Genomic DNA, 24,758 nt, shown 5'->3' with positions numbered 1-24,758 from the left:
GTGAGGTCTATACGGTGGCATGAAGTCGACATGTAATTTTCTTTTCTTTTATTTTTTAAATCAGCAAAAAAAAGCCAAAATAATGGCGAAACTAAGCAAAGTTGCACGGGGGGAGGGGGGGGGGGGGGGAAGGTGAAGCGGGTCAGGCCGTGAGGCCGTGTACATTTCCTAAACAATCTCGACGTGTTGTCTCCGAATTTCGACTAACTTTACTCCGAATTTCGTACTGCAAACTCCTGTATCTGGACGTGGAGTATAGTATCTGGCCAAGATAGGTACTTTGGGTAGCCCGGCAAGGACATGGTTGGTAACTGGTCAGTGTTCATAGTAGAAAACAAATATGTGTATCTCGACCATTATAGTGTCTGAATTGCTTTCAACCCGGTTAGAACCCTTTGCCATGCAGTAATAGGACCATACTACCATGTCCGACCTCCCTCCCCCTACCACCGGCTTTAGCGGAATTCTTTTCTAAAAATTACATTGAATATACTCTAAAGTCCCAAAATACAAAACACCATAACATCACTGTAAGTAATGCTTTTACTACAGGATTGGATGAAAACGGGGAGCCAGTTCACTCCAGCATGTACAAGCATATGTGGTGTAATGGACCAAAAGAGGTATACGAGTATCCAGACTACACTTTTGAGAAACACTTCGGTCATCCTACTCCGTCTTTCCCTTCACGCGTTGTAATGAGAGATTATCTCGAAGGTAGTTATAATATACTGCAAAAATGATTTCTCTGTATGTATGTAAGCGCTGCGTTATATTGGTCCAGCAAATAAATGAGCCGCATCATGAGAAAACCAACATAGTGGCTTTGCGACCAGCATGGATCTAGACCAGCCTGCGCACCCGCACAGTCTGGTCAGGATCCATGCTGTTCGCTAACAGTTTCTCTAATTGCAATTGGCTTTGAAAGCGCAGTCTGGTCAGGATCCATGCTGGTCGCAAAGCCACTATGTTGGTTTTCTCATGGTGCGGCTCAAATTTTATTTATCTAAAATATTACTACTTTTTACATTGTACCGGTAACGGGTACAACACTTCAACGTCTAAGTGGAATTTTAAGAATGATTTATTCATGTAAGCTCTTTCAGGTTTGCCTTCAGATACAGTAAGACATATATATTCTTCAAATTTATATAATCATATAATACAGGCCTGTATGATATTACACTCAGATGTAGATCTATTAAACATTTTTTTCTTTCGTTTGAGAAGCATACCATTCAAAAACATGCGGTGTAGTATGACATTATTATTTTTATCTAATGTCCATTATTTCAGGCCGTTACACGAGAGGAGCACCTCGTGGTCGAAACTTTAAAGACTACTGTATATACATTTCAATACAGCCGTCCGATATGTGAAGTACCTGGACGAAAATGATGAATTTACAGCTACACTTAACGATTATAACACCGGACAGACACGAGAAGAAACGTTTTCACACGTTATTGTAGCAAATGGTATTTTCAACACACCAAATCTCCCACAGTTCCCTGGTATGAACGAGTTCAAAGGTCGCATTCTGCATTCGCACGACTTTCGCGACGCTAGGGACTTTACTGGACAAAGGGTATTGATTATTGGCGCTTGTTATTCCGGCGAAGATTTTGTATTGCAGCTTCTTAAATTCGGCGCGAAAAACGTGATTTTCGCCTACAGGTCGAGACCTAAAGGAGTTACATGCATAATGCCTGACGGTAAAGAAGAGAGACCAATGGTTGAGCGCTTTGATTTTGATAAAGCCTACTTCGAAGATAAGTCATCTGCAGAAATTGACGCAGTAATTTTAGCTACAGGCTACAGGAATTATTTCCCCTTTCTTGAAGACAGACTTAGGATACCGGAAGAATCACATGTCTATCCAGAGGGTTTGTACAAGGCTTCCTTGTTTTACAGAGCAGGAAACAACCGACTTTTCTATGTAGGTGTTCAAATACAGTTCAACACGTTCAATTACTTTGAAGTGATTGCAAACTGGACTTGCAAGTAAGTCTTCTGTCTCACAAGCTTTTAATTTTTAGATCTATATAATTCTACTGACAAAGTAAGGATAGGCATTGGCAACAACAAAACCAGCATGTTACAATTTTAGAGCGTAAAACCTAAGTTGGCATATTAGAAGCGCATTTAGAAAACGAGTGAATACTGTTTATAATAATATAATGGCGTAAATTCAGATGTTTAATGGGAAATGGTAAAATGGTTAAATTCTAGAAATTTTCTAGTATTTTTAGCGGCTTTTAAAAAATTAGTTGAGGTCGTAAAATGAATTTGCATGGTGGCTTGATTTGATTGTCTTGATATTTTTACACATTATTTATAGGGGCAAGGGACAGTAGATTTGAAAATTCCACAAATCTGCGCTGATACCAGTGCGAAAAAAATCATGAAAAATCCAATTTTGATAAATTCAAGGCAAGTGTTGAGCGAATGTATTGCATAGACTTAGCACTTCATTATGTGACATTTTCAGCCTGCCGATTCTGTTGCTTCTGTGATAAAAATGAGTAAAACGCAGGTTTCAGGACACTAAACTTTGAGGCAAAAATGGCCCAAAATGAACACTTTGCGCGACCTGCACCGTATTATCTGCAAATGACTGACCTAAAACACATGTATATTGTTAAAGCATGTGGCCTGACGAAAATAATGGTGGGAAGAAAAGTGTCTCATAACCGTTTACTTTTTCCGCAATTTTGAGCTGAATCTGGATGGATGGATGACCGTTTCCATTTCGTCTGAATTCCGTTACCTCAGGTAGGACTTTAGACCCGGCCGTCTACACGGAGCTAGGAAAATCGATTCAAGCACATATTTACTTTACACAATAACTACTCGTAGGCAAGAATCCTCAGTTCTATAAACCTCATAAATAACCAGTTGAATATAAATGCCTTTAAAATGCATCTGTCTATTTTATTTAAATAACGTACCGGGCCAAATGCGAAACTGGCCCCTGCCACTTTAACAACATATTTTTCTCAGCGTGTGCTAAATGTCGAAAATGTTCTTACAGCAGCTAGTATTTACGACATTGGCATGATAACAAAAGACGATTTTTATTTTGTTTAGTGTACTTACATATCTTGATTTTCTAGGTTTATCATTGGCGAACTTGAAGATGAACCGAAAGAACAAAAGCAGATGGAGGCGGATTCGAATGAATGGCATAAACGTGCCTGCGCATGCGCTTCTGAAACGGATGTAGTTCTGTTTCAGACAGACTTGATTGACCATCTAGCAATACTTGGTGGATATAACAGAACGGTCGCAAAGAACAAGGAAGCAATGATGGAATGGATCAGGGTGAGAAAGGAAAGCTTGGGGCTTGCAAATTACAGAGATAATTGATACCAGAGCATGTATACAGGCTTGGTATCACCCAAACAAACACCGTTTATGCAAAACTACGATGAAAGCGTTGAAGCCTATCTGAAATGTAAATAAACTATTCGAGACAAAAGAATACAAATACTTTTAAAATTTTCACAGTATGAATTGGACTTTAGTAGACATTCTTCTTAGAAACATTTTCTACATTCCTTACCGGGATTGTGAACATGAACATATAAAACTTATTCATCCATATATTTCATGGAACAGCATAGAAAATCAGTTAACTGACTTTAAAGTACTTGTTTGGTATAATTTCTCAAAGCCTCCCACAGAATTTCGAGAAGTTATAAATGTCTTCATTTGCATACAAACATGCCGTTTACCTTATAGTATAATACGAGATTGGTTCATATTGTATTTTTGTACGCTTATGTAACGTTTTTTTTTATCTCTGACGAACTCACTCTGTATCTTTATTATATACACTGTATCTAGTAGATCTGATAAGCCTTCTCATCAAACGCCTTTTGGGTCGTTTAAATTCGCCTGGTACTTTGACTTGGTCATATCAGTGATATTTAAAATATGATATTATATAGAGACCGAATAGCTGTGGCACATTTATCACCTCTCATGAACAGACTCAATTATTGTGCAGTTTTTATTCCAGAATAGATTCTTATTGGCTACTAAAGGATATATGAAAGTAAAATGAAAATTTACATTTTGCGATAAACAGGTCAGTTCTTTTTTTCGGTATTGAAATGACGACACAAAAGTAAAGAATTACTATCTTCAATGTGGAAAGCAAATTGCACGTGTCCGTTGCCTGAAGTAACAATAATTTGTAATAACTTTATTTAAAGGAGGTAACACATAAAAACATGTAACAGTTCTGAAACATATTACAAATCTTACGTTTCAATGTGGATATATATTTCTGTGGGAAAAAAGAATAAAACGAAATGCATCAACACAAAAATGGGTAAAATATGCTGATCCAGTTATAATGAAAACAGGAAAAGAAGATCAATTTACGTGTTGTACATTCAAACACAACATTCTATCTTGACAAAAACTGAAAGGAAATGTCATTCAAAAGAAAGAGAAAGTTGCAACTTCCTCAGATCCTAACAGCTATTTTTCCTATTCTGTATTTTTATTTTAGATTCGCACTACGGATATCCTTTTCAATGATATTCCATAGATCTACTTTAGCCCTAGTATAGCAAATATTGTTTTCATACATGCGATATTTAGGTATGTACAACTGATCTGCGGTCATAGATTTCATTCTGAAAAAAATCTTGAAATATAAGATGGTACGCCTCTTTTTGTAGTTTTATATTTTCATATATATTTATATATATTCATAATATATATAACTAGAATTGTAATTGAGTGCGTCAGAAAATTCCATCTGTCCAAAGTCGTTGAGCATTTCAAATTGACTTGTGTGCATTTGTTTATTACTGTTCCTTGAAGCGGAAAAATCGGTATGTATATATATGTATTATGATTCATGAATAGCGAATATGCATTTGTTAAAGCGGGATCAGTTGGCCTATTTTAGAAATAAATAAAAATAATAAATAAAAAAATCCTTAAATTGATTTTTTCTCATGTATTCTAATCAAACTTGATTTATAGCATCTTTAGTAGGCCCGCAGCCAACTTTTTTCACCTGGGACATTTAACCCCCTTTAGGGGCTGCTAGAGCTAAAACTAGAAATGCTTTTATGGAGAACCATTTAAATTGTTAAAGTGCGGTGTTTAGTTTTGCAATTTGAAAAATGTTAGATGAAAGATGAATGTTAGATGAAAAATTCATAAACTTCTTTCCTTATTACAATTCGCCGACCATCATTTTTAAAGATATTTCTTGTTTAAGTATGGTAGCTACTTTTAGCCATTTTCCTACCCACAACGTCGGTAAACATGAATCCATTGATAAAGTCTTATTTACTGACCTCACAACGCTGATTATTTTATATTTGTTTCCCGTCTTAATATAACCCATCATCAACAACACCAACACCATCACAACAATTACCATAATCATCACCAGCAGCACAACCTCCATCACAAATATCATTATCACCACCATGATCATCATCATAATCACCTTCATCACAATCATCTTCATCACTGACCAAAACCAACACCACTATATCATCATAATTACCATTTCAATCATAATCATGATTACCAGCATCAACATCCTCATCATTATCACAGAAGTTTGAGCCGGCGTGTTATCTTAGGGTCGGTCGGGTTATCAAAAACACACACTTTTTTGGGGCCTTTTCATAATCAATTTGAGTTTGAAGTCTATGAAATATTTCAATTTCATGATTTCGTGTTATTGATGCATTGTATAATTGTCTTTAGAAGGCATTCTCTTACGTTTATACACAGTTTTATCAATGTTTGTCCCTTTTGTTTAAATTTGTCAATGTAGTTTATACATATTTTGCATGTTTTAACTGTTGGTTTCATTAAACAGAGTCAAAACATTAAAATATAAAAATGAAAAGAAGTTTTGAATAGGCGGACAGTTTTTTGACTAAGCGTACAGTCCGGATTTTAAAAACTGCGATTAGTGGGTCAGTAATGTATCGAATAGTGGGACAGTGTAATCGGCTTACATGTCCCAGAAAAACACATTTTCCTGAATTCCTGAATTCGTTACCATAGAGCCATGCTAGTATTTATCGATGAGTAAGATATTTATCTACAAAAGACACACAATCAAAAAAGGCAAAAAACAAACAAACAAAAAGACAAAAAAATTAAAAGATCACAAGGACCCAAGGACTAAAGAAACACAATGAGGCACCATATTCAGCAAGATACCGCTGAGAAGCTAAGCTGAAAGTGGTTCATGGTGCACCCAACCTCACTCTGAACTTCCAACATGAAGTTTGACTGTATCTTGTAGTTTACATAGAAAAACGTTATGCGATGAAGCTATGTCCAGCTCATCACAATTTAAAAAAAATAGTGCTCGTAAGGCAATTTGTTTTGTTTTATTATCAATATCTAATTTAAATGCATGACATAAGACTGTGTGTTCTGGGTCAAAGTCATTTCTATGTCCACCCTAAATTCGAAGAGGAATAATCAAAATTAAGTATTTGGAGCTTTCTGTTGATTTTTCATTTTTTAAGCATGTACATTGTAATTGCAAAAACATTCTTTTACACACTTTAACAAAGTCACTTTTAAAGTGACTTAACACGCATCAGCCAATCTCATTTCAGACTGTAGGACTTCTGCAAAAGTAGAGGGTTTAGAAGTGAGGATACAAGAGAGGTTTTGTAGAGAGTGAAATAATATATTTCAAGACGATTTGCTTTATAGGAAGGATTAATGTGACCTTCAAGCGAATTAATATAACTATCTGACCGGTAGTTTTTATGTCATATCATACAAGTGTATCATTACAAGTAATATGTGGGTGACATGAAATAAACTTTCGACCAATTTGTACTTGTAACAGTGTTATTGACTTGTCAAAACATGTTCCCGGCTTTCATGTTAATCTTATATAGGCTCGAACAGAATATAATGAAAGCCGGGTCCATTTTCTGACAGGTCAAATAAATTGGACAATTTTGTTTTTAATACCAGTGAATGTAAGATAGGACGTGCTGAAATAATTACTCTGACCGAAAGAGACTTAGTAATATAAACAAGTTATTTGACTTATCATCACATTTTCAATTCATTTGTTTTGAAGTTACGTTATTGTATACACAGTTACTCATCAGGTTAAGCATGTCGCAGCCGCCAAGAATATGCATCATTGGTGCCGGACCATCCGGATTGTCGACACTGTATCACTTTGCTAAAATGGAGCAGATGCCGGAAATTGTTTGTTACGAGAAACAAAGCACGTGGTTAGGTCTCTGGAACGTTTCGTGGAAAACAGGTTAGTTCTTTATATACTGTTGATTTTACACAAGGCATAAAGGTATATGCGTCTAGATGAATAGTCAAAATGATTAATCGTGTAAGTCAAGTAAAGTAATATAGGAAAGCAATATTTCGTCTTCTTCAATACATTTCTGTTGTGTAACATGTGTAATACAGGTTGTACACAGACAAAACAAGTTTTTGTTATAATAAACAGGACTTTCACTAGCACTCAATCACTAACATATACATGTAGTTATTAGGTTTTGGGCATTTTGCATCTTCAGGAGTGAGCTTAATAATACAATGTACCTTCCACTATTTAAGGTGTACTGTTTATGAGATGTTATATTTTTTTAGAAACGGTATCGTTAGATAAGCGTAGCATGCCAGTATTCTAAACAGTGTACGATTTTTACACAATAAGCCTAAGAAAAACCCAGTATAATTTGTAAGACAACTTTTGGCAGATGGGAAGACGGCTTTTTCTGCACCTAGTCATACACTAACACGTTAAATTTGCCAATTTTCCATTTTTTCTGATACGTCAGTGGTTTACATTTGAGCCGATGTGACTGCAAGAACTTATAGAGCAGTTCTCTTTTATATATTTTAATTAAGCTTTGATCTGTTCTGTTTTCTTTCTTCATTGCATGTGAAGAATTATTTACACGTTAGTGTTTTAAAACAATATTTTAAATGTTCAGTACACTCTTTGATAACAAAATGTCTTTTCTGTAGGATTAGATGAAAACGGAGAACCTGTTCATACAAGTATGTACAAGCATATGTGGTGCAATGGACCATATCAAGCACATGAGTATTACGACTCTCAATCCTAACGCAAGGTATAGTTAGTTTCATGCTTCAAATCTAAAAGTACTTTTTGTCAAATTGAATAATATAGGATCAAGTACTTTCAATGAATTAATTTGAAAATGTATAAAAAGTATTTGATTACAAAATCCTCATTAGATATAACGCATTTGTTTCTTTTTAAAACAGGAAGAGACAGTTCGTCTAATCTATGCTTACGGTTCGAATGATCCTAGCGACGACTACTCTATAACTTACCATGGCATCACGCGAGGGACAAAGAGTGCGTCACTTCTCAATCCTACCAAGACCGATGTTAAACTTCCAGATGATGTCAGGCATTTCGATTTCCTCAATGGTAACGTAAGTATACAATAAACCCGTAACAGAAGTTTTTCATTATTGTTCCGCAATAACTTACCTTACTGTCACATTATTGTACATGATTATATGTTTAATACTACACAAATATGAGATTATTAGACATTTTACAAATGTTGTAACGTTGACAATAATGAAGACTTCTGATCAAACAGTGTCTGTAAATATTTCATTTGGTTAGAAATCAATGTCACCTTTATGCCACTGTTCTAACTTACTGCTCCAAAGATAAGCGTTGCAAGATATTAACTTAAATTTATACAAAGGTGTTTGTATATAATAATGATCTAGAGTCAATCATTTTTGCTCTCACAGTTTCTAGTACCATCAGATAAGACGACATATAATTGCAAAGGTTTCAAGCTACCACCAATAGGAAAACATCATATGATAAAGGTAAACGTTTCTTTCAGTTACAAAGTAGTAATTTTTTATTAAATGAAAAGTTATTATTCGTAATTTCATGTTACTGAAATTCAGATATGAATCTCCGAATATCAACAATGGTCAACTGTGTAAAAACGAAATATTGATAATTATTACAGGTCGCTCTAGTTAAGATTCTCTATCAGTTTACACATTGGATACGTACGGGTTCTGTCCGGTCACCTTTTCAACAATATATATCTAGCCACAGTTTTAAATGTAAAGAGGTAAAAACAGCTGCATTATCTTATTTGATGTGCCTCCGTTATATCTTGAAATCAGTTGGAAACGGCGGCCACTCGAAAACTCAAACATCGACATGTACATGTATGCCGATGATTCTACGATACATGTAAGCGACCAAAACGTATCTGATATCAAAAGAAAATTGCAAATTGATATCATCAAAGTTAATAATTGGTGTACATCTAACAATCTGGCTCTCCATCCGATGACGACAACCAGTATGTTAATTGTTACCAACAAGAAATTAAATTAAGTAAGAAAAAAATGTGACTCTAAACGATAACTGTATTCAAAAGTATCATGTCAAAAATTGTTAGAAGTTTATACTTAAATAAAAAATAAATTAGGATCAATATGTAAAAAAGGTTTGTGAAAAAATGCACTCTAAACTGTATCTATTTTATAGAATATCTAAATACCTAAATGATGATATGAAGAATTTGTTTTATAACTCTTACAATTTACCGATTTTTGACTATGCATCCAATACAGTGGGAAACTGCTCTAAAGGAAATATAGAAAAAAGTCTTTAGAATTCAAAAGTGGGCAGCTCGACTTATATTGAAAGTACCCTTCCAGACATCATCCATTACTCTCTTTTGTGAACTTAAATGGTTAACTTTCCCACACAAGATTAAATGCAATATTGGTGTTTTGGTTTATGAAGTATTAAATAAGCTTGAACCTTATTTTATTTGTGACACTATTGAAATTTGTGACAATACATACTACAGCCTTCTTTCTAAAACGAAATTTGATCTACAGCTTCTTCGACCAAAAAACAAATTTTCTTAAACGTTCGTTTTCTTTTATAGCTGTAGAAATTTGGAAAGATATATATTACTCAATTAGAAATGCTAGTACAGTAAATTCATTTAAATATTTACTTAGAAACTTTCTTTTAATTAATGCAGTATAGAGTTTCAATGTTATGTGACTGTTAACATGTGCTTACCTTCTTTACAATTCTGCTCTATGGAATGACTGTGACATTTTCAATTGTATGAGTAAATGGTTTTGTTTGATAGAGGGCCTCATTGGAAATAAGATTTGCATTTTATGTATGCAACTTAATGAGTCTTAACCTCTTTAAATAAAGCATTTATTATTATTATTATTATTATTATTATTATTATCATCATCATCATCATCATCGTCATCATCACCATCATCATCGTCATCATCACCATCATCATCATCATATAACATATCGTACATTTTTGTAAAATGATGACGTAGTTATAGTATTTTTTTTTGTAAAATTATAACGAATATTTATATGGCATCAAGGCAAGTCAAAATATTCCAGTGCTGACGTTTTGAATGTTAAGGACGATGTCTCAATGTGTGATACTGTATCCAAAGAATAATGCTTTCTAAGCAAAATCAATCATTAATAACCAATTGCTTCGTATGCAAGAAGCAGTAAAATTTCAAATAAAATCATTAAGATAGTCAGACTGCGAATTTTACTATTCATGTTTGCTTTGATAATTAACAAAACAAACATCATTGGAGTTGCAACAGTTCAGTCAACATTGAACAAAAGCATGCTTTGTCTGCCATACACTTACACCTTGGCTCATCCTGCCTTTTAAAGGCGGAAAGTTAGATATTCGTTTCATTTGAGAAAATCAAATCCCAAACGTATCCACTCGCCCTGATTCCTTATCAAATTTTAATATAGTATTATACAAATCATCATAAAAGCCCCAACTTTGTATAAGTTATGCAGAAACAATTATTCGTTAACATAAATTATTCCTCGTTGTGAATACTTATTTCCTTGAAAATTACTTGGTTTGTAGGTTTGCAATTTATCTCGAAATATGACAGAGGTATAGAAAAAGCAGATGAGGAGAGTGTTATCAACATGTTATATATATTGTCGTATTCTGTGATACTGTCCGGTCTATAGTTCAATAAAATTGATGAACATTTATTTCTGATGTCATGTAACAAATCACTTTACGCTTCATATAGAAGTTTTGAATTGTTTAGTTTACATTAAACACTTTATTTGTATATTGTTACAGTATGAACCAATCATAACACCCGGGAACGAGTTACACGTGCATCATATGATTCTATACCGATGCAATATAAAAGACCCTGATTATTGGGATGGAAAATCTGGCATGTGCTACAAAGCAAGAACTCTACCACAGTGCCCGATTGCCACTGTTGCTTATGCAGTAGGAGGAGGGGTAAAGTTTAAACCATAGTTGATTTACAGTAGAATATGTTTCTGCGACTGAAGTCAAAATGAATAAACTACTAAATATGAGAAAAGTATTCATTTGGTATTGCTTTTCAAACTGGAACAATATTTCCAGTTATATGGGTCTATTATGGAGGCTAAGCCGTTTCATATGTTCAGTAGACAATGAGCAGGTTAGGTGTACTAGAGGTGTACTGGTCCGGAACCTAGGCAATCATTGCGTGTATCAGTGCTATACACTGGGCACGTTAAAGAACCAGGCTGTCTATTCGCAACGAGCTAGGCTAAGTTAGCCGGACAAGCCTGTATCTGATTTCTTATCTCTCTGTCGTGGGGGCTTTGTCTCACTCTGTCCCTCTGGTCAGATCGCTCTGTGTCTGCACTAGTAGAGGATACATTATGCGCCGTGTGTGGCTGTATTTGAACTATGTAAAGCGCCTTTGAACGTGAAATTGAACATGAAAAGGGCGCTATATAAATCTGGTATAATAATAAATAATAATATGTGTTAAATTTGATCGCGACTGAAGAAATAGGATTAAAAGCCTTGGCCAGTGTCTTTTTTAATACTGATCTGGGCGAGCGTCTTGAATCACATGACTTCCGTCTTCCTAACTCCGACATGTATATCCTACGAAAGATTTATATTCAGTTCTTCTTTTTCACGCTTATGATCGGTCTTTGTTGTTTTTGTCACAAATATTGAATCTAAAGACACGAACAACATTATACTTTTAAAGCATAACCTTCAAGTTGATGTTTTCGTAATTCGTTTTAAAGACTTTAACCCACCTTTTTCACACATGTTAAGTTGCAGATAGTAGCAGGATAAAAGTGTTTTCAAAACAGCTGTTTCTTGCTTGTAATATATATATATTACAAGTTAAATCCTAGTTTGTATTTCATAATGTAGAAAAACGTATTTGTCAAAAATACCGAGAGTAAATGAGAAAAAGTAGATAATACTTTGTCATTTGCATTTCATTGACTTGTGTTCATAATTTCAAACATTTGAATTTCTTAAGTACACATTTTGCAGCCATATTACTTTCCCGATCACGTTGAGTTTCCGATCGTTGGACCGGGCGAAGAAACGTTCTTTTTACTGGAGACGCACTACGACAATCCCACCCGTAAATCACATTTGATAGACAATTCTGGTATGCGTTTAACACTTACATCAAATCTACGTCAGCACGAAGCCGGTATGTTACTGCTAGGCTCGATGGCCGACGAATCGCAAGTTATACCCCCAGGACTAAACGATTTCTTATTCAAGTCTTACTGTACAGAGGATTGTGTGAATAAGGTAACTGCTATGATAACACTGTATTTCAGAGACTTCGTGACATTGTTTTAAATGTTTTGGTTTTAAATGTTTTGACAATTGTTTTATATGCGATAACGGGCAGGTGATAGTTTTTAAATGTTTGTAAAAGTTTTTACATTTCAACGTTTATATTTTCAAGATTTGTTAAATTGAATGTACCTGCTGGTACAGGCTCTATTGGTAGGGTAGTGTGTAGATTTTTTTCTTTTTAAATAATAAGTGATGGGAGTTTAAACCTCTATATGCAGTCCGTCTGGACGTACCATGTAAGGCTTCAAGTATTTTCGCAAACTCAGATATACTCGCTGGGGGTAAAACGTACAAAACGTACCTTTGGCTAAAAAGCCAAAAGTTAGATATTTGCAATAAAGATTCTTAAAGTTGTAAAAATTCTTGAATAAAATGTATTCATTTCAATTTGATACGATATACTTTCTAGCAGGGTCTCCAAACGGCTTTAAGTAACTGTAAAGTGCAAGTCATGAGTAAAATGTGCATGTATTATATCGATGTCAAAGAGTTTTAACCAAATGAAGGTCATATTTTGTCAGCCTGATCAGTTGTTGGAAAAAGGCCTTTTTAGTTTTTGTTTTTACTTTAAACCATTATTTATGTTGGCTTCAGCTTTTTGGTAAATAAAGAGTTGTTCCTCTTAGACCTTCTGAAACATGTATTTTGTGAAGAGTGAACAATAAACTGTTGAAACTGGAATAGTCGAAGTCAGATATTTTTAATTTTGAAAGAAGTGCAACACTGTGAAATTATTGTTTTCAATTTCAGGCTTTCACTCATAGCAACATGTCAGAGATTAAAGCTATTGGAGTAATGCAACATGCGCACTTACTTGGCGTGGCAATAGAAACAAGACACTTTAGAAATGGAAAGGAGATCAAACCTTTGTTCACAGATCCCAGTTATGACTTCGACTTTCAAGAAACTCGACCATTACCAAAGGAAGTTTCAATCTATCCGGTACAAGTTCTATTATAATGTATTTAGATACCACATCATAGTATAAGAATGCAGCTTCCAGCTTCTGAAAGAGAAAAGTGTATCTACATCTGTCATTCATCTTTTAAACAGTGACCCTTGATACGTCTTCATGATGCAATGTCAATCTTTAATGGCCTTTCCTGTCCTTGTCTTAATTCCTATTTGTTAAATTCACAGTCTGCCAAAGAAATTTGGTTGCCATTATCATCCACTGTAAACCACACATAGCGTTCGCACTTACCTAATCTAAGTTACTCACAAGCTGACGTAATTATTATCAGTGCCTGCGCAATTTCCTCTAACCTGCACCGAGTAAGCATCTGTTGTAAGTGACGCATAATTAAGTTGACTACCTATATCTTTCGTGTTGGAAGCAAAGGGGTTGAAAGTGTTGTCGTCTACATCGCATTTCGTACCCACTCCCATTCAGTGCTATTAAAGGTATTGTACATATTGGCCAGCTAAGCTACATTTTATCATTGCCTACTGTAAGAAACGTAGATGTTGGGAAGACATTCCTGTTTATCTGGTAAAATGATACTAGATAGCCACGTCTACAAATTAACATGTACTAACTGTAAAGGAACATTTTGACAGATGTTTTTATTATTTTATTAATGCTACTTTCCTGTCGTTATTTCAGTGATGATTTTTTCGATGAATTTTTCCTTTAGACTATCGTGTTTATTCTTTGAATTTAAATGTCTTAATTTCACGGAACACTTTAACTTCACTGTGCCATTTAGGAATGATAAACATTTGTTTTAACTGGATATCATCAGTCTGAAATTTACTGGATATTATTGTTTTCTTAATCAATAACTGAGAAACGTTTTCGTCTTTCATTTTTTTGTAGGGTGATAGTTTCCAGGTGGATTGTACATATGATTCGACAGAGAAAAACTCTACAACGTTTGTAAGTCTATATACACAAATATTCTTTTTTTAGAGTACGACTGGATGACGATATACTTGTAATATTACAACGAAGCCTATGTAAATTGAAAAAACAGGTGATCAATTTTCATATCAAACCTTAGTAAAAATAGTCTTCAAGGAAAAAATAACATATTTTGTTGGTAAACAATACGAACTTTTCCATGAAACGAAATCACATTCCCTTTATAATTTATGGAATATTTTATATTAATCTAGGGTGGACTCACGACTCGAGACGAGATGTGCTATTCATTTGTGTTCTATTATCCTAAGATGGAGTTAGGAATATGCATTTCACGTCCTAAGTTGGACAACTTCCCCTTTGACATAAGGAATGTAAGTTAATTTTGATTTAAAACAACTAAATAAAAATGATCAGAGCTGAATAAAGTTATTACGTTTTATTACATTAACATTAAATATTCTTTACCTTTCAGTCCAGTTTGATATTTTCGTATACTTTATACCTTTGTGTCCCCTTATATTTTATAATAATAGCAATTTTAATGTATTCGAGGAAACCAGTCTTCAAAAAACAGTTTAAATCAACCTTATTATTCATTTTTTTTTACAACAAATGATGTCCAAGTAGAATCTATCAAACAATATATTATATTGATATGAATAATTTCAATTTGATATGTCTTTGCAATTCATGCTTGAATCTGTCTTCCTGGAAAATGAAAAGAAAGAGATAATAATTCCGATATATTAAACTAAAATAATATTGCAATGCAAAGGCAAGCATTTTCTGCTTTCAAATGCTGAAAATGCCCTCTATTTCAAATTATGTCTGTTTAAAATGATGTCTATTTCAAGTGGTCTCTATTTCAAATGATGTCTATTTCAGAAACATCATGCATTCGGGACATATGATTGGTCAAGCAATTTGGATTATTTCATGTCCCATGCTAATAATGGGACTTTCGAACAGTACTGCTTCGGCCCGAAACTACCAGTAATATACCGTTCTCTGTTTTCTTATTTTCATAGAAAGTGAACAAGGGCGAATATTATATTTAAGTATAAATGAATGTAAGAAGTCAATCAAATGAAGGTTTATTTTTCATTTTAAACTGTTTACTAATATATAAAGTATTCTAGAACAATACCATTAAAACCAAGTACGAATTAATAACATCGGCAATTTAAAATGATAACAGATAACTTTTGAGTTGTAAAAGTTGACTTTATGTCGAACTATGTTTAGGAAATTTAGAAACTGTCCGTTCTGTTACATATAGTACATTTAAGAATGGAAGTTGTATATAGCTGTAGTATTCGATTTATCTAAACGAGTCGGTCCGGAATGGTTCACTCGCACTTAACATCTCGTAAAAGCCGGTTTCATAATGCTGTCCGGGTACGCTGTCTTAATAAAGGTACTTGTATTTCAAAGGCATTTTTATTCGTAAGTCACGAATGCGAAATTGTTGTGTAAAATAAACGAATTCTTGAATGGATTTTTCTTCCTAGAGAGATCGTGTCCTAAATTTTACCTGAGGTATCGAAATACAATATAAATCAATCCATCTAGACTCAGTTTGTGAAAAGAGTAAACGGTTATGACTAACTTTATTCACCACAATCATTTACCTCTTATCTCATGCTATAAAATATACGTTTAAGGTCAGGTATTTCAGATAATATGGGACAAGTCTCATTAGCCGTGAAATGAGTGTCACTTTTTGCCTCAAAATTGAGTGACATGAAACCAGAATTGTGCTCGTTTTATTATCATAAAAGCACTGAATATGAAAAGGCTAAAAAGCCATATAAAAAATAAACCGCTAACTGCATGTAATACATCCTGTCTACTTTCTCTAGACTTTTTGGAAAATCGCTTTTTGTTTCATGACTGTTTTTTTTTTTTTTTTTGGCATGGGTACCAAATTATATTTGTTACATTTTCAGACCCCACCCGCCCTCCCACGTCCCTGTATCGACTTGGATTGTTTAAATTACTAAATAAGACGTTGCTGTATGTGCTTTGTACGGATGAGGAAGTTTAATTTTTATGTAAATATTGTTCAGTTGATAGTCTGTATAGATTATTTCGAGTTTCTGAATTTCTTTTAGTCAGTAGATATTTCACCATTACAAAAATAGACTAATAACAGATATGCTCTAAAACTATACTATTTACTATTTTAGGTACAGTGGCCATTCCCAACTTTCATACCTCCCGAACCAGTACAGAAATACCTTCCGCTTCCTACAGACTGCTCTTCTCCTTAGTCAGAGTGTCCTGGTCAAGTTCTTTGATTCATTTGACAATAAATGTAGCAAGAATAGGCAGTTGGAAATAAATTGCTGCATTTTCGTGTGTGTTGTTTTGTAGTTTGTGTAACTGGTGTAGATACGGTAAACCTCTGGTATAATATAATCATACAGTGCTGTTTTTTATCGATTTTAGCAAAACTTGTATACTGAGACTGAACATTTTTCCTTCTGAGAATTAGCGAATAGGTAAGTAAGTACATTCTTTATTTATTACGTAATATGTTCATGATAATGGAAATCAACATATTATACCTGTAAAGCAACAACATATTTTGCATTTTTAGACGTACAGTTAAGGGGATGCATACTTTGAAATTAGAAAAATGTGGGTGGGGTATGATAAAATTTACCTGCAAAAATTTACAAGGTTTTGGTACATGAAATGGATACTGTTTCAACTGTTATAAGTACACAAAGGATAGCTCACTAAAATAAAAGTGAGAAAAACTGAAACAAGAAAGTTATTGTTGAATTACATAAGACTTATTGTGTACATTCAAAGTCAACAATTAAGATTTTTTGGTGCGAAAATAATAGTGCATCACCTTGTCCAAATATTTATCAATGTCCTACAGATCCTAATTTAAAGAAAGAATGTGAAATAAGTTCACTGTCTTGCTTTTCATTTCGCATATGTAAGCTAAAACACATTATTTAGTTTGTTTACAAAGTAGTGCATAAGAAAAGATATGGTGGTCAAGGAATGCCACATTCCTAAACTAAAAGAGTATATTCCCTTAATACATTAAAGATTTATCATTACAGAAGTCTAGTGGCTTACAATAAGGGCCTAGAAATGTTGCCATTATTAATTTTTAACTTGGTATTCATGAACTACAATGCACTTAAATATCAAAACACATTCAACAAACTTTTGAAAATGAATTGTCTTAAAAATCCCTAAAATAAGGTATGAAATTTGGTTGAGAGGTCCAATCAATGTGAATATGTGCAAAAGTAACATTCTAATTTTGTTCACAAAAGTTACTAATACACAGCAGGAATGTCAATGATCAAAACTGGACGAATATACAGTTATCCTCACTTTAATGACATTTATAATTTGTCCTTGAATTCTCCACCATACTTTTCATAACTCTGTTTGCACGACTTGCACGAGAATGCTGTCATTCACGTAAAAAAACGGGGTCAATTAAGTTGTAAATGCAATATCATCTAAACGTAATAATGGATTATGCAGTTCAAGATAAACTATCTTATAACGTAACGAACATGTATACTGTTGTAACAACAACTTTACTAACACTGATTTAAGTAGCAGTCGGTTTATAAGTGACTTTATTGATTCATTTTGTGTTTTGTTATTGTTGTCAAAAAGTATAACGGAAGTGCCTCACAACTGAAGCGGAAACCAGTTTGATGCGCAAAGTAGTCCACTGTAAGTAATATTTTTTTTGACAAATGTCCACAGAAATTAATAATTTTCTAATGTTAAAGACGAATATCTGAATAGGATTCATTATTTGATAGGAAATTATAATCATCGACATGTTTTTTTTTAAAAATCGTATACGTGTTGACACCTAAGTTGTCTCCCGTTGTTTATTAGAGTTACCTTTCGTCCGGCGCAGTAATACATATGCAGTGAATCGCCGAGAAGTCGTGGGAAAAATAAAAACCAAGTAAATAAACTAAAATTAACCACCTCTGCAAGATGAATTTCAAGTGATCGACATTATGCATTTAACCTGCCTGACCTGTGTAGCATCTTAGATATCTGTTCTAAGGTATTCATTGTGTAGAATGTCATGTTATGCCCTTGCAATGCTAATCCCACTCTGATTTTTTTGTTTACATTTTTTATCAATGAGAAATATGGCGTCCATGCCGAGGTGAAATGACGTGGCGTTAAAATTTTTACATGTTTAAGCAAAACTGGTGTGTTAGAAAGAAAATCTCATCCCTTCAACATTATTTGGAACACTGTTATTGTAAAAAAACCTGTTTTTTCCTTATACAAACGCTTAATATTTTGTGTTGAATGTACTTTCACAAAGACCTCTGTTTTCCTATTACATTCATAGTACCACATCCTTATCCACAAAATACTGAATATTACAGGTGTCCATCAGTATTATATCAGTTTAGGAATATGTTTTTTATTTTCCCACCATCGATTTCTTGAATATGTACCCCTTCCGCATTTCTGTATGAACTGTGAATGTAGCAATATGCGTCCCCTTAAAGCAGAATCGATAACATTTTCTGAAAATATACGTTCTGTATTTCAACGGCTAACGAGTTTGAAATATTTGTAGGACTCCCAAATGTAAAAGTGGTCCGAATTATTACATAATTATGTAAAAACATTCCACAAAAGTGAAACCTAGTTGTTCTAAATGTAAATATGACATATGTCCTAAGAAGCGTCTTGAATGAAAAAACATTATTTTGGTCACAAATGTCAAAATATATTTATACAATATGTAAAACCGATTTTTAAATTCGAAATTTGATAGTAAAAACAATAGTACACACCAATGGGCGAAAACTTGCTTCAAAACAGGTCTACACATATACCATGTCTACATCACTGACGTGAATAGACACTTTGAAAAAAAAATGTCAATCCGACTCGTATAAACGCGAAGCTGCTGTAGTGATAAAAATATGGTAAATATCGCAAAGCTGAATAACAACCATTTTCGGAAATTTCGGCAAAGGTTTGCATCATATCATGCACGTCCAAGGGGAAAGCAGATATTGAAGATATTGAAGTTGAGTTTTTGGCAAACATAAAAAAACTACATGTTTATATTTAACCATGCATAATCGTTGTTTATTGGAATTTGCATAACTATGATTTGTTGATTTGTTATTTTACAGCTGCAGACTGAACAGTTTAGCATTTTGAACGTTGCTTGTTAATTTTCTTTTGTTACAAGCCGTCAGTATTTATTTTGAAATATGGTGAAAAACGTATTTGCATTTATTTAAGACTCGTTATTATTATTATTATTATTATTATTATTATTATACCAGATTTATATAGCGCCCTTTTCATGATCGATTTCACGTTTTAAGGCGCTTTACATAGTTCAAATGCAGCCACACATGGCGCATAATTCATCCTCTACTAGTACAGACACAGAGCGATCTGACCAGAGGGACAGAGTGAGACAAAGCCCCCACGACAGAGAGATCAGAAATCAGATACAGGCTTGTCCGGCTAACTTAGCCTAGCTCGTTGCGAATAGACAGCCTGGTTCTTTAACGTGTCCAGTGTATAGCACTGATACACGCAAGGATTGCCTGGGTTCCTGAACAGTACACCTCTAGTTGGGTGGGAAACACTGAAAAACGTTTCTGAAAATTCCCGAGTAGCTGCCGGGGATCGAGCCCCCGACCTCAGGATTGGAAGGCCAGTGTGCAAACTCATAAAAAAAGAAGTGACCTACTTTTTCCACCATATGAACTTCATGAAAACATTTTAGTAATACAGTCATAAAACAACTGTTTTTATTCAATTAATCTTTTTTGAGGTTTTAGAAACAAAGTTAAATAAATATTTCACATTGTAGGGAAACAGAATTTGGCGTAAGCTTGACTGGATACACCAAGTATACTGTTACATTCAATTTCATAAAATTGTCAGATAGTAAAAACATCCAAGTCTTAGCCTCTTATCGCAGTTTCCAGTCTGTTACTAATTTTCTTTTGGTATTAAATATAAGGTTGAATAGTTGCGGACAGTATCGGATACTTCGCGTTAATCAAAACAAACTTAGTGTGAAATGGTTTTCAGCTGGTTAAAACCGAAAAGTACGGTTTCTTCCTAAAGGATAGGCATTAATATGATTGCACATTTACTATTCCAACCTGTCAGACCCTACAATCCCTGTTCATAAATGTGACATTTTGATACAAGCAAAACAGTTTTATCTTCACTATCAAGCAGTAAGTGATATTTCATTTTATCATCGGCTTGTTAAAAATACTTGTTACTGTAAATAAGCTGGCAAAACATCTGAAGCAGTTTTTAAAGGGTAATCAAACGCATATGATTATATCCTACTTGCCTTTGTTGTAAAAAATACGATATTGTGTCTCAAACCCTTTTCATTTTCAAACTTCAGTAATTGATATAAACAAGGCTTTCATCAAAATCATGTTCGTAAAATCATTTTTGGTTATTTCTGGAACAACTGATACGGGGACTGGAATGCGGCATTTATGTATAGGATATAAGACGAAAACGATCCAATATGTAAAATACTGGACTGTCCGAAGCGCGTTAAGCGCGTTAGAGGCTTATATCTTACTTAAAACATTGTTTTAATAACATAATCAATAAAAAATTACGTATAAACCATTGACGTAAAATATTTTTAAAAGAATTCTGTTTTTATTCATTTTACCGCATTTAATAACAGTTGCTATATAATTATAAAATACTCTGTAGATCCTCATGACTATTTTACGCACGTTTTTCTCATAATGCACGACTGCGTTTTTCTCGGGTTTTTCGCCTTCGTAATATTGGACTTTCGTTAGCCCCGGATTCTCGTGATGCTATTGTGTTTACACATGTACACTGATGTACGGAATAAGCAGTAGTATTCTCATGAGTGGCGGCGGGAGGAAATAAATTTTGTGACATTTTAGAAACAAAAAACTGGATTTTTTTTAATTCATGGCAAGGGTAAATTGATTATGTTCTTTTTATTTAAGTGTGTACAAGGAAACGTTCTTTGTGTTAAAATTTACAAGGGTATGGCGGATTAGGAAAATGTTTCACTTAAACAGTTAAAGCGTAGTTGGAATCGGACAGCTAGAGAAAATGAATGCTACATGTGCACTAAATGAGAAAATGGGTTGTTTGTTTACACGCCTGGCAATATACTGTTGTGATTTATTAGTTCAATGACAGTTTTTGTTGGGTTGTACATGAACTTGCCCGAAAATCTTCAAATTTAGTGCAAGAAAACTTACAGAACAGACATTTTAATATAGTATCGGATACAGCTACTGGTAAGTCAAAATCATATTATTTTCGTTCCTTTTAACTGGTTAATAAACGACGCATAGTGGCGAGGCGGAAGCTGAAAACTAAGGAAAACTTGCTTTCAGTATGAATTTTATTGATGCATTCGAAGCTACTCGTATTTATGTTATTATTACAATGGATGTTTAATGTAGTTCCAATTGGAATACTGAAAAATATATTTGATATCATTCACTTTGAATCTATTAGATTTATTTTAACTAAAATCTCAGTATTTCATAAAAAAGCATAAAATAAAACAGAATATACGAGTACAAAATTAAAAGATATTTCGACAAAACTAAGGTTCATGCAAGTACATGTGTCCCTTAATTGCAGTTCTTTTTCTTTTCCAATAGGCAGTCTCACAGAAATGTGAGCAAATGCTTCACACTGGCTCCAAACACAAGGAATGAAGGCAATTTATTCTACGTAGGGTTTATCCTCAAAACCGCAGCTTGGAATTAATTGGTTTATTTAAAGCATGCATAAATTAAGGTCATTTGTGGGTTTCAGCCATTTTTGTTGACTTTGAGTTTTTGGCATTTTAAGAAAAATCAAAGTCAACAGAAGTGACTGAAAGTTACAATTGACCTTTATTTATACATACCATAAGTAAATCAATTTATTTCAAGCTGCGATTTTGTGTCTAAATATAATTTTAGCAGTTTTCAAACACTTGATCTGTAAATTTACAGATTGAAAAATCTGTAAATTTATAGATTATCTGTAAATGTACAGATAATCTGTAAATTTACAGATAATCTGTAAATATTCCACTTTCCTACTCCTGAACATATTGGTTTTGCGACCAGCCTGCGCAGTCTGGTCAGGATCCATGCTGTTCGCTTTCAAAGCCTAATGCCATCAGAAACTGTTATCGAACAGTATGAATCCTGACCAGACTACGTGGATGCGCACGCTGGTCTTGATCCATGCTGGTCGCAAACGCATTATGTTGGTTTTCTCACGGTGCGGCTCATATCATTTTCAGGGGTTTACATGAAAATTAACGTGTTTACAAGCATTTGTTTAGTTTTTCCTATGTACAGATGAACGGATAAATTCGGAAAATGTGGAATGTGACATAACAAAATATGAGCTATGTATACGATGATGCAATGCTTCACTTAATTTTCGTATATCGTAAATTATTATTACTATTATTTTTATGCTTCCCGAAAGGCGAGCCCTTTGGTTGAGACTTTGTCCGTCTTTCCGTCCGTCCGCCCGTCGTATAACTTAAAAAGTATTAACGGTATTTTATTAAAAATTCACATAATCATAGAGCAATCAAAGAGCAGTGTCAAAGAACCATAGCTCTACCTTACCTAGCTGTTGGATTATCTCCCTTTATTATACAAAATAAGGTTTTTTTCCGGAGCATTACTTGAAAAGTATTAATGACATTTCATTTAAACGTAACAAAATCATAAAGGCCATTGACAGTACGGCCTAAAAGAACTATCATGATTGGTCTTATAAAAGTGCTTTTTCAAAGGAGAGCAATAAATTCTTGCACAATTTTTAAAACTGGAAACGTGAACAATATTGAATAAATTATTGCTCTAGGAAGTCGTCCTTTAGGCGGACTACGTTGACGCATGCAGAATACATATATGTATAATGCTATTTTTAAAATTTTGCGATTTTGTCCATATATATTATGCATCTAGATCTATACATAAAATTTAATTTTGATATTAATTTTCCTTTTTATTATCAATATTGTGTTATTTTATTGGACTGCTTTCATTTGATTACAATATTTCTATATGGAATAAAGCTACATGTATTGATAAATATTGGACTACACGAAGACATTGATTCTGTATATAAGTCGTTTTCCTCGTGCAGTCAAATATTAAATACACAATCCAATATTAAAATAATATTGGACTCCACGTGGAACATACTGTACTAAGTCCCATTGAAAGCAGTCCAATATTAAAAATACAGTACAGCGAGAACAAAGGAGTGACGTCATGACAATGTTTTAACTTATCTTATGCTGTCGTCCAGTCGAAGCGTATGCCGTAGGTTATTCTGCTATTACTCAAACACTTACGCCTTACAGTTTAACTCGTCCTTTCAGTGAAAATCTGGGAAAGCATTTGTTGAAGTTTTTGTTGAAAACAAAAGTTCTTCCATTAATTATTGCCTGCATCTGTTTTTAAATGGAATATATCTACATTAATGTTACTTTTCGCCCCGTGAAAATGGCTAAATCTTACCTAGAGAGAAAGATGTAGTTTTTACATGATATTTGCCTTGTTGATTCAGAGTATTTAGAACAATAAAACTAGGACATATTTTAATGAAAATAGTATGTCGAAACTGTAAAATGTTGCCTGAAAATATTTGTTTCTGATATTTCTTTGTTCTTCACCATTTAAATGCATGTTAAACCTAGATGATTTTCTGCAGTTTTATCTAAAAGTTCGGAATACTAAATGTAACTTCGTTGTCGGCCTTTTTTAAAAAAAAATTCAGTGTTATTTTAATTTAAATACATTGTATTTTTCACACATCAGTTTTAAGATTAAATTAATTAAACTAATTTTTGGAGTTTAAACCACAATTTCGTTAAACTTTGAAACATTCTCTGCGTTCAAGAAGAATGTTTGTTTCTGTATGTAGAAATCTGACATTATAAACAACAATTATAATTATGGCTTTACACGATTAAGAAAAGTGTCAGCTTTCCGCTTTTTGTTCCATTTTATAAAGGTTTGAAGTTACGTGGTAAAATATTTCTTCAGGGAAGTGAGCTCGAGTTAATTCATAATAATTAAGCATATCACCGCAGTCGCGTGCTGTTTTTCCTTCAGAATCCCTTTAGATTA

The 24,758-nt window shown here is 33.7% G+C and overlaps 2 protein-coding genes across 2 annotated transcripts; both read left to right on the top strand.

The window, feature by feature from the left end:
* Positions 1-1,300: 1,300 nt before the first annotated feature.
* Positions 1,301-4,864, top strand: LOC128548684 (uncharacterized). Its single transcript, XM_053524042.1, has 2 exons — positions 1,301-2,004; positions 3,117-4,864. Exons 1-2 carry the CDS (start codon positions 1,517-1,519, stop codon positions 3,367-3,369), a joined length of 741 nt encoding a protein of 246 aa, XP_053380017.1. The 5' UTR covers positions 1,301-1,516; the 3' UTR covers positions 3,370-4,864.
* A 2,270-nt stretch (positions 4,865-7,134) lies between these two features.
* On the top strand, positions 7,135-16,946 carry LOC123551081 (DBH-like monooxygenase protein 1). Its single transcript, XM_053524144.1, has 11 exons — positions 7,135-7,288; positions 7,633-7,664; positions 8,278-8,451; positions 8,785-8,865; positions 11,178-11,348; positions 12,402-12,671; positions 13,473-13,664; positions 14,542-14,601; positions 14,841-14,960; positions 15,475-15,582; positions 16,779-16,946. Exons 1-11 carry the CDS (start codon positions 7,135-7,137, stop codon positions 16,860-16,862), a joined length of 1,446 nt encoding a protein of 481 aa, XP_053380119.1. The 3' UTR covers positions 16,863-16,946.
* The last annotated feature ends 7,812 nt before the right edge of the window (positions 16,947-24,758 follow it).

The sequence above is a fragment of the Mercenaria mercenaria genome, chromosome 15 (genome assembly GCF_021730395.1).
Source record: "Mercenaria mercenaria strain notata chromosome 15, MADL_Memer_1, whole genome shotgun sequence".
Classification (NCBI taxonomy): Eukaryota; Metazoa; Mollusca; class Bivalvia; order Venerida; family Veneridae; genus Mercenaria; species Mercenaria mercenaria.
The sequence above is the reverse complement of the archived record's forward strand: the minus strand, read 5'-3'. Positions and strand labels throughout refer to the sequence as shown.

What these genes read in the sequence shown, in the direction of transcription:
- LOC128548684 (XM_053524042.1), top strand. Translation starts at nt 1,517, where the DNA reads ATGAACGAGTTCAAAGGTCGCATTCTGCATTCGCACGACTTTCGCGAC. An exon ending in ATTGCAAACTGGACTTGCAA is followed by an intron (nt 2,005 to 3,116) that starts GTAAGTCTTCTG and finishes TTGATTTTCTAG; the next exon opens with GTTTATCATTGGCGAACTTG.
- LOC123551081 (XM_053524144.1), top strand. Translation starts at nt 7,135, where the DNA reads ATGTCGCAGCCGCCAAGAATATGCATCATTGGTGCCGGACCATCCGGA. An exon ending in TAGATAAGCGTAGCATGCCA is followed by an intron (nt 7,665 to 8,277) that starts GTATTCTAAACA and finishes TTTTTAAAACAG; the next exon opens with GAAGAGACAGTTCGTCTAAT. An exon ending in CAGAGGATTGTGTGAATAAG is followed by an intron (nt 12,672 to 13,472) that starts GTAACTGCTATG and finishes TTTCAATTTCAG; the next exon opens with GCTTTCACTCATAGCAACAT.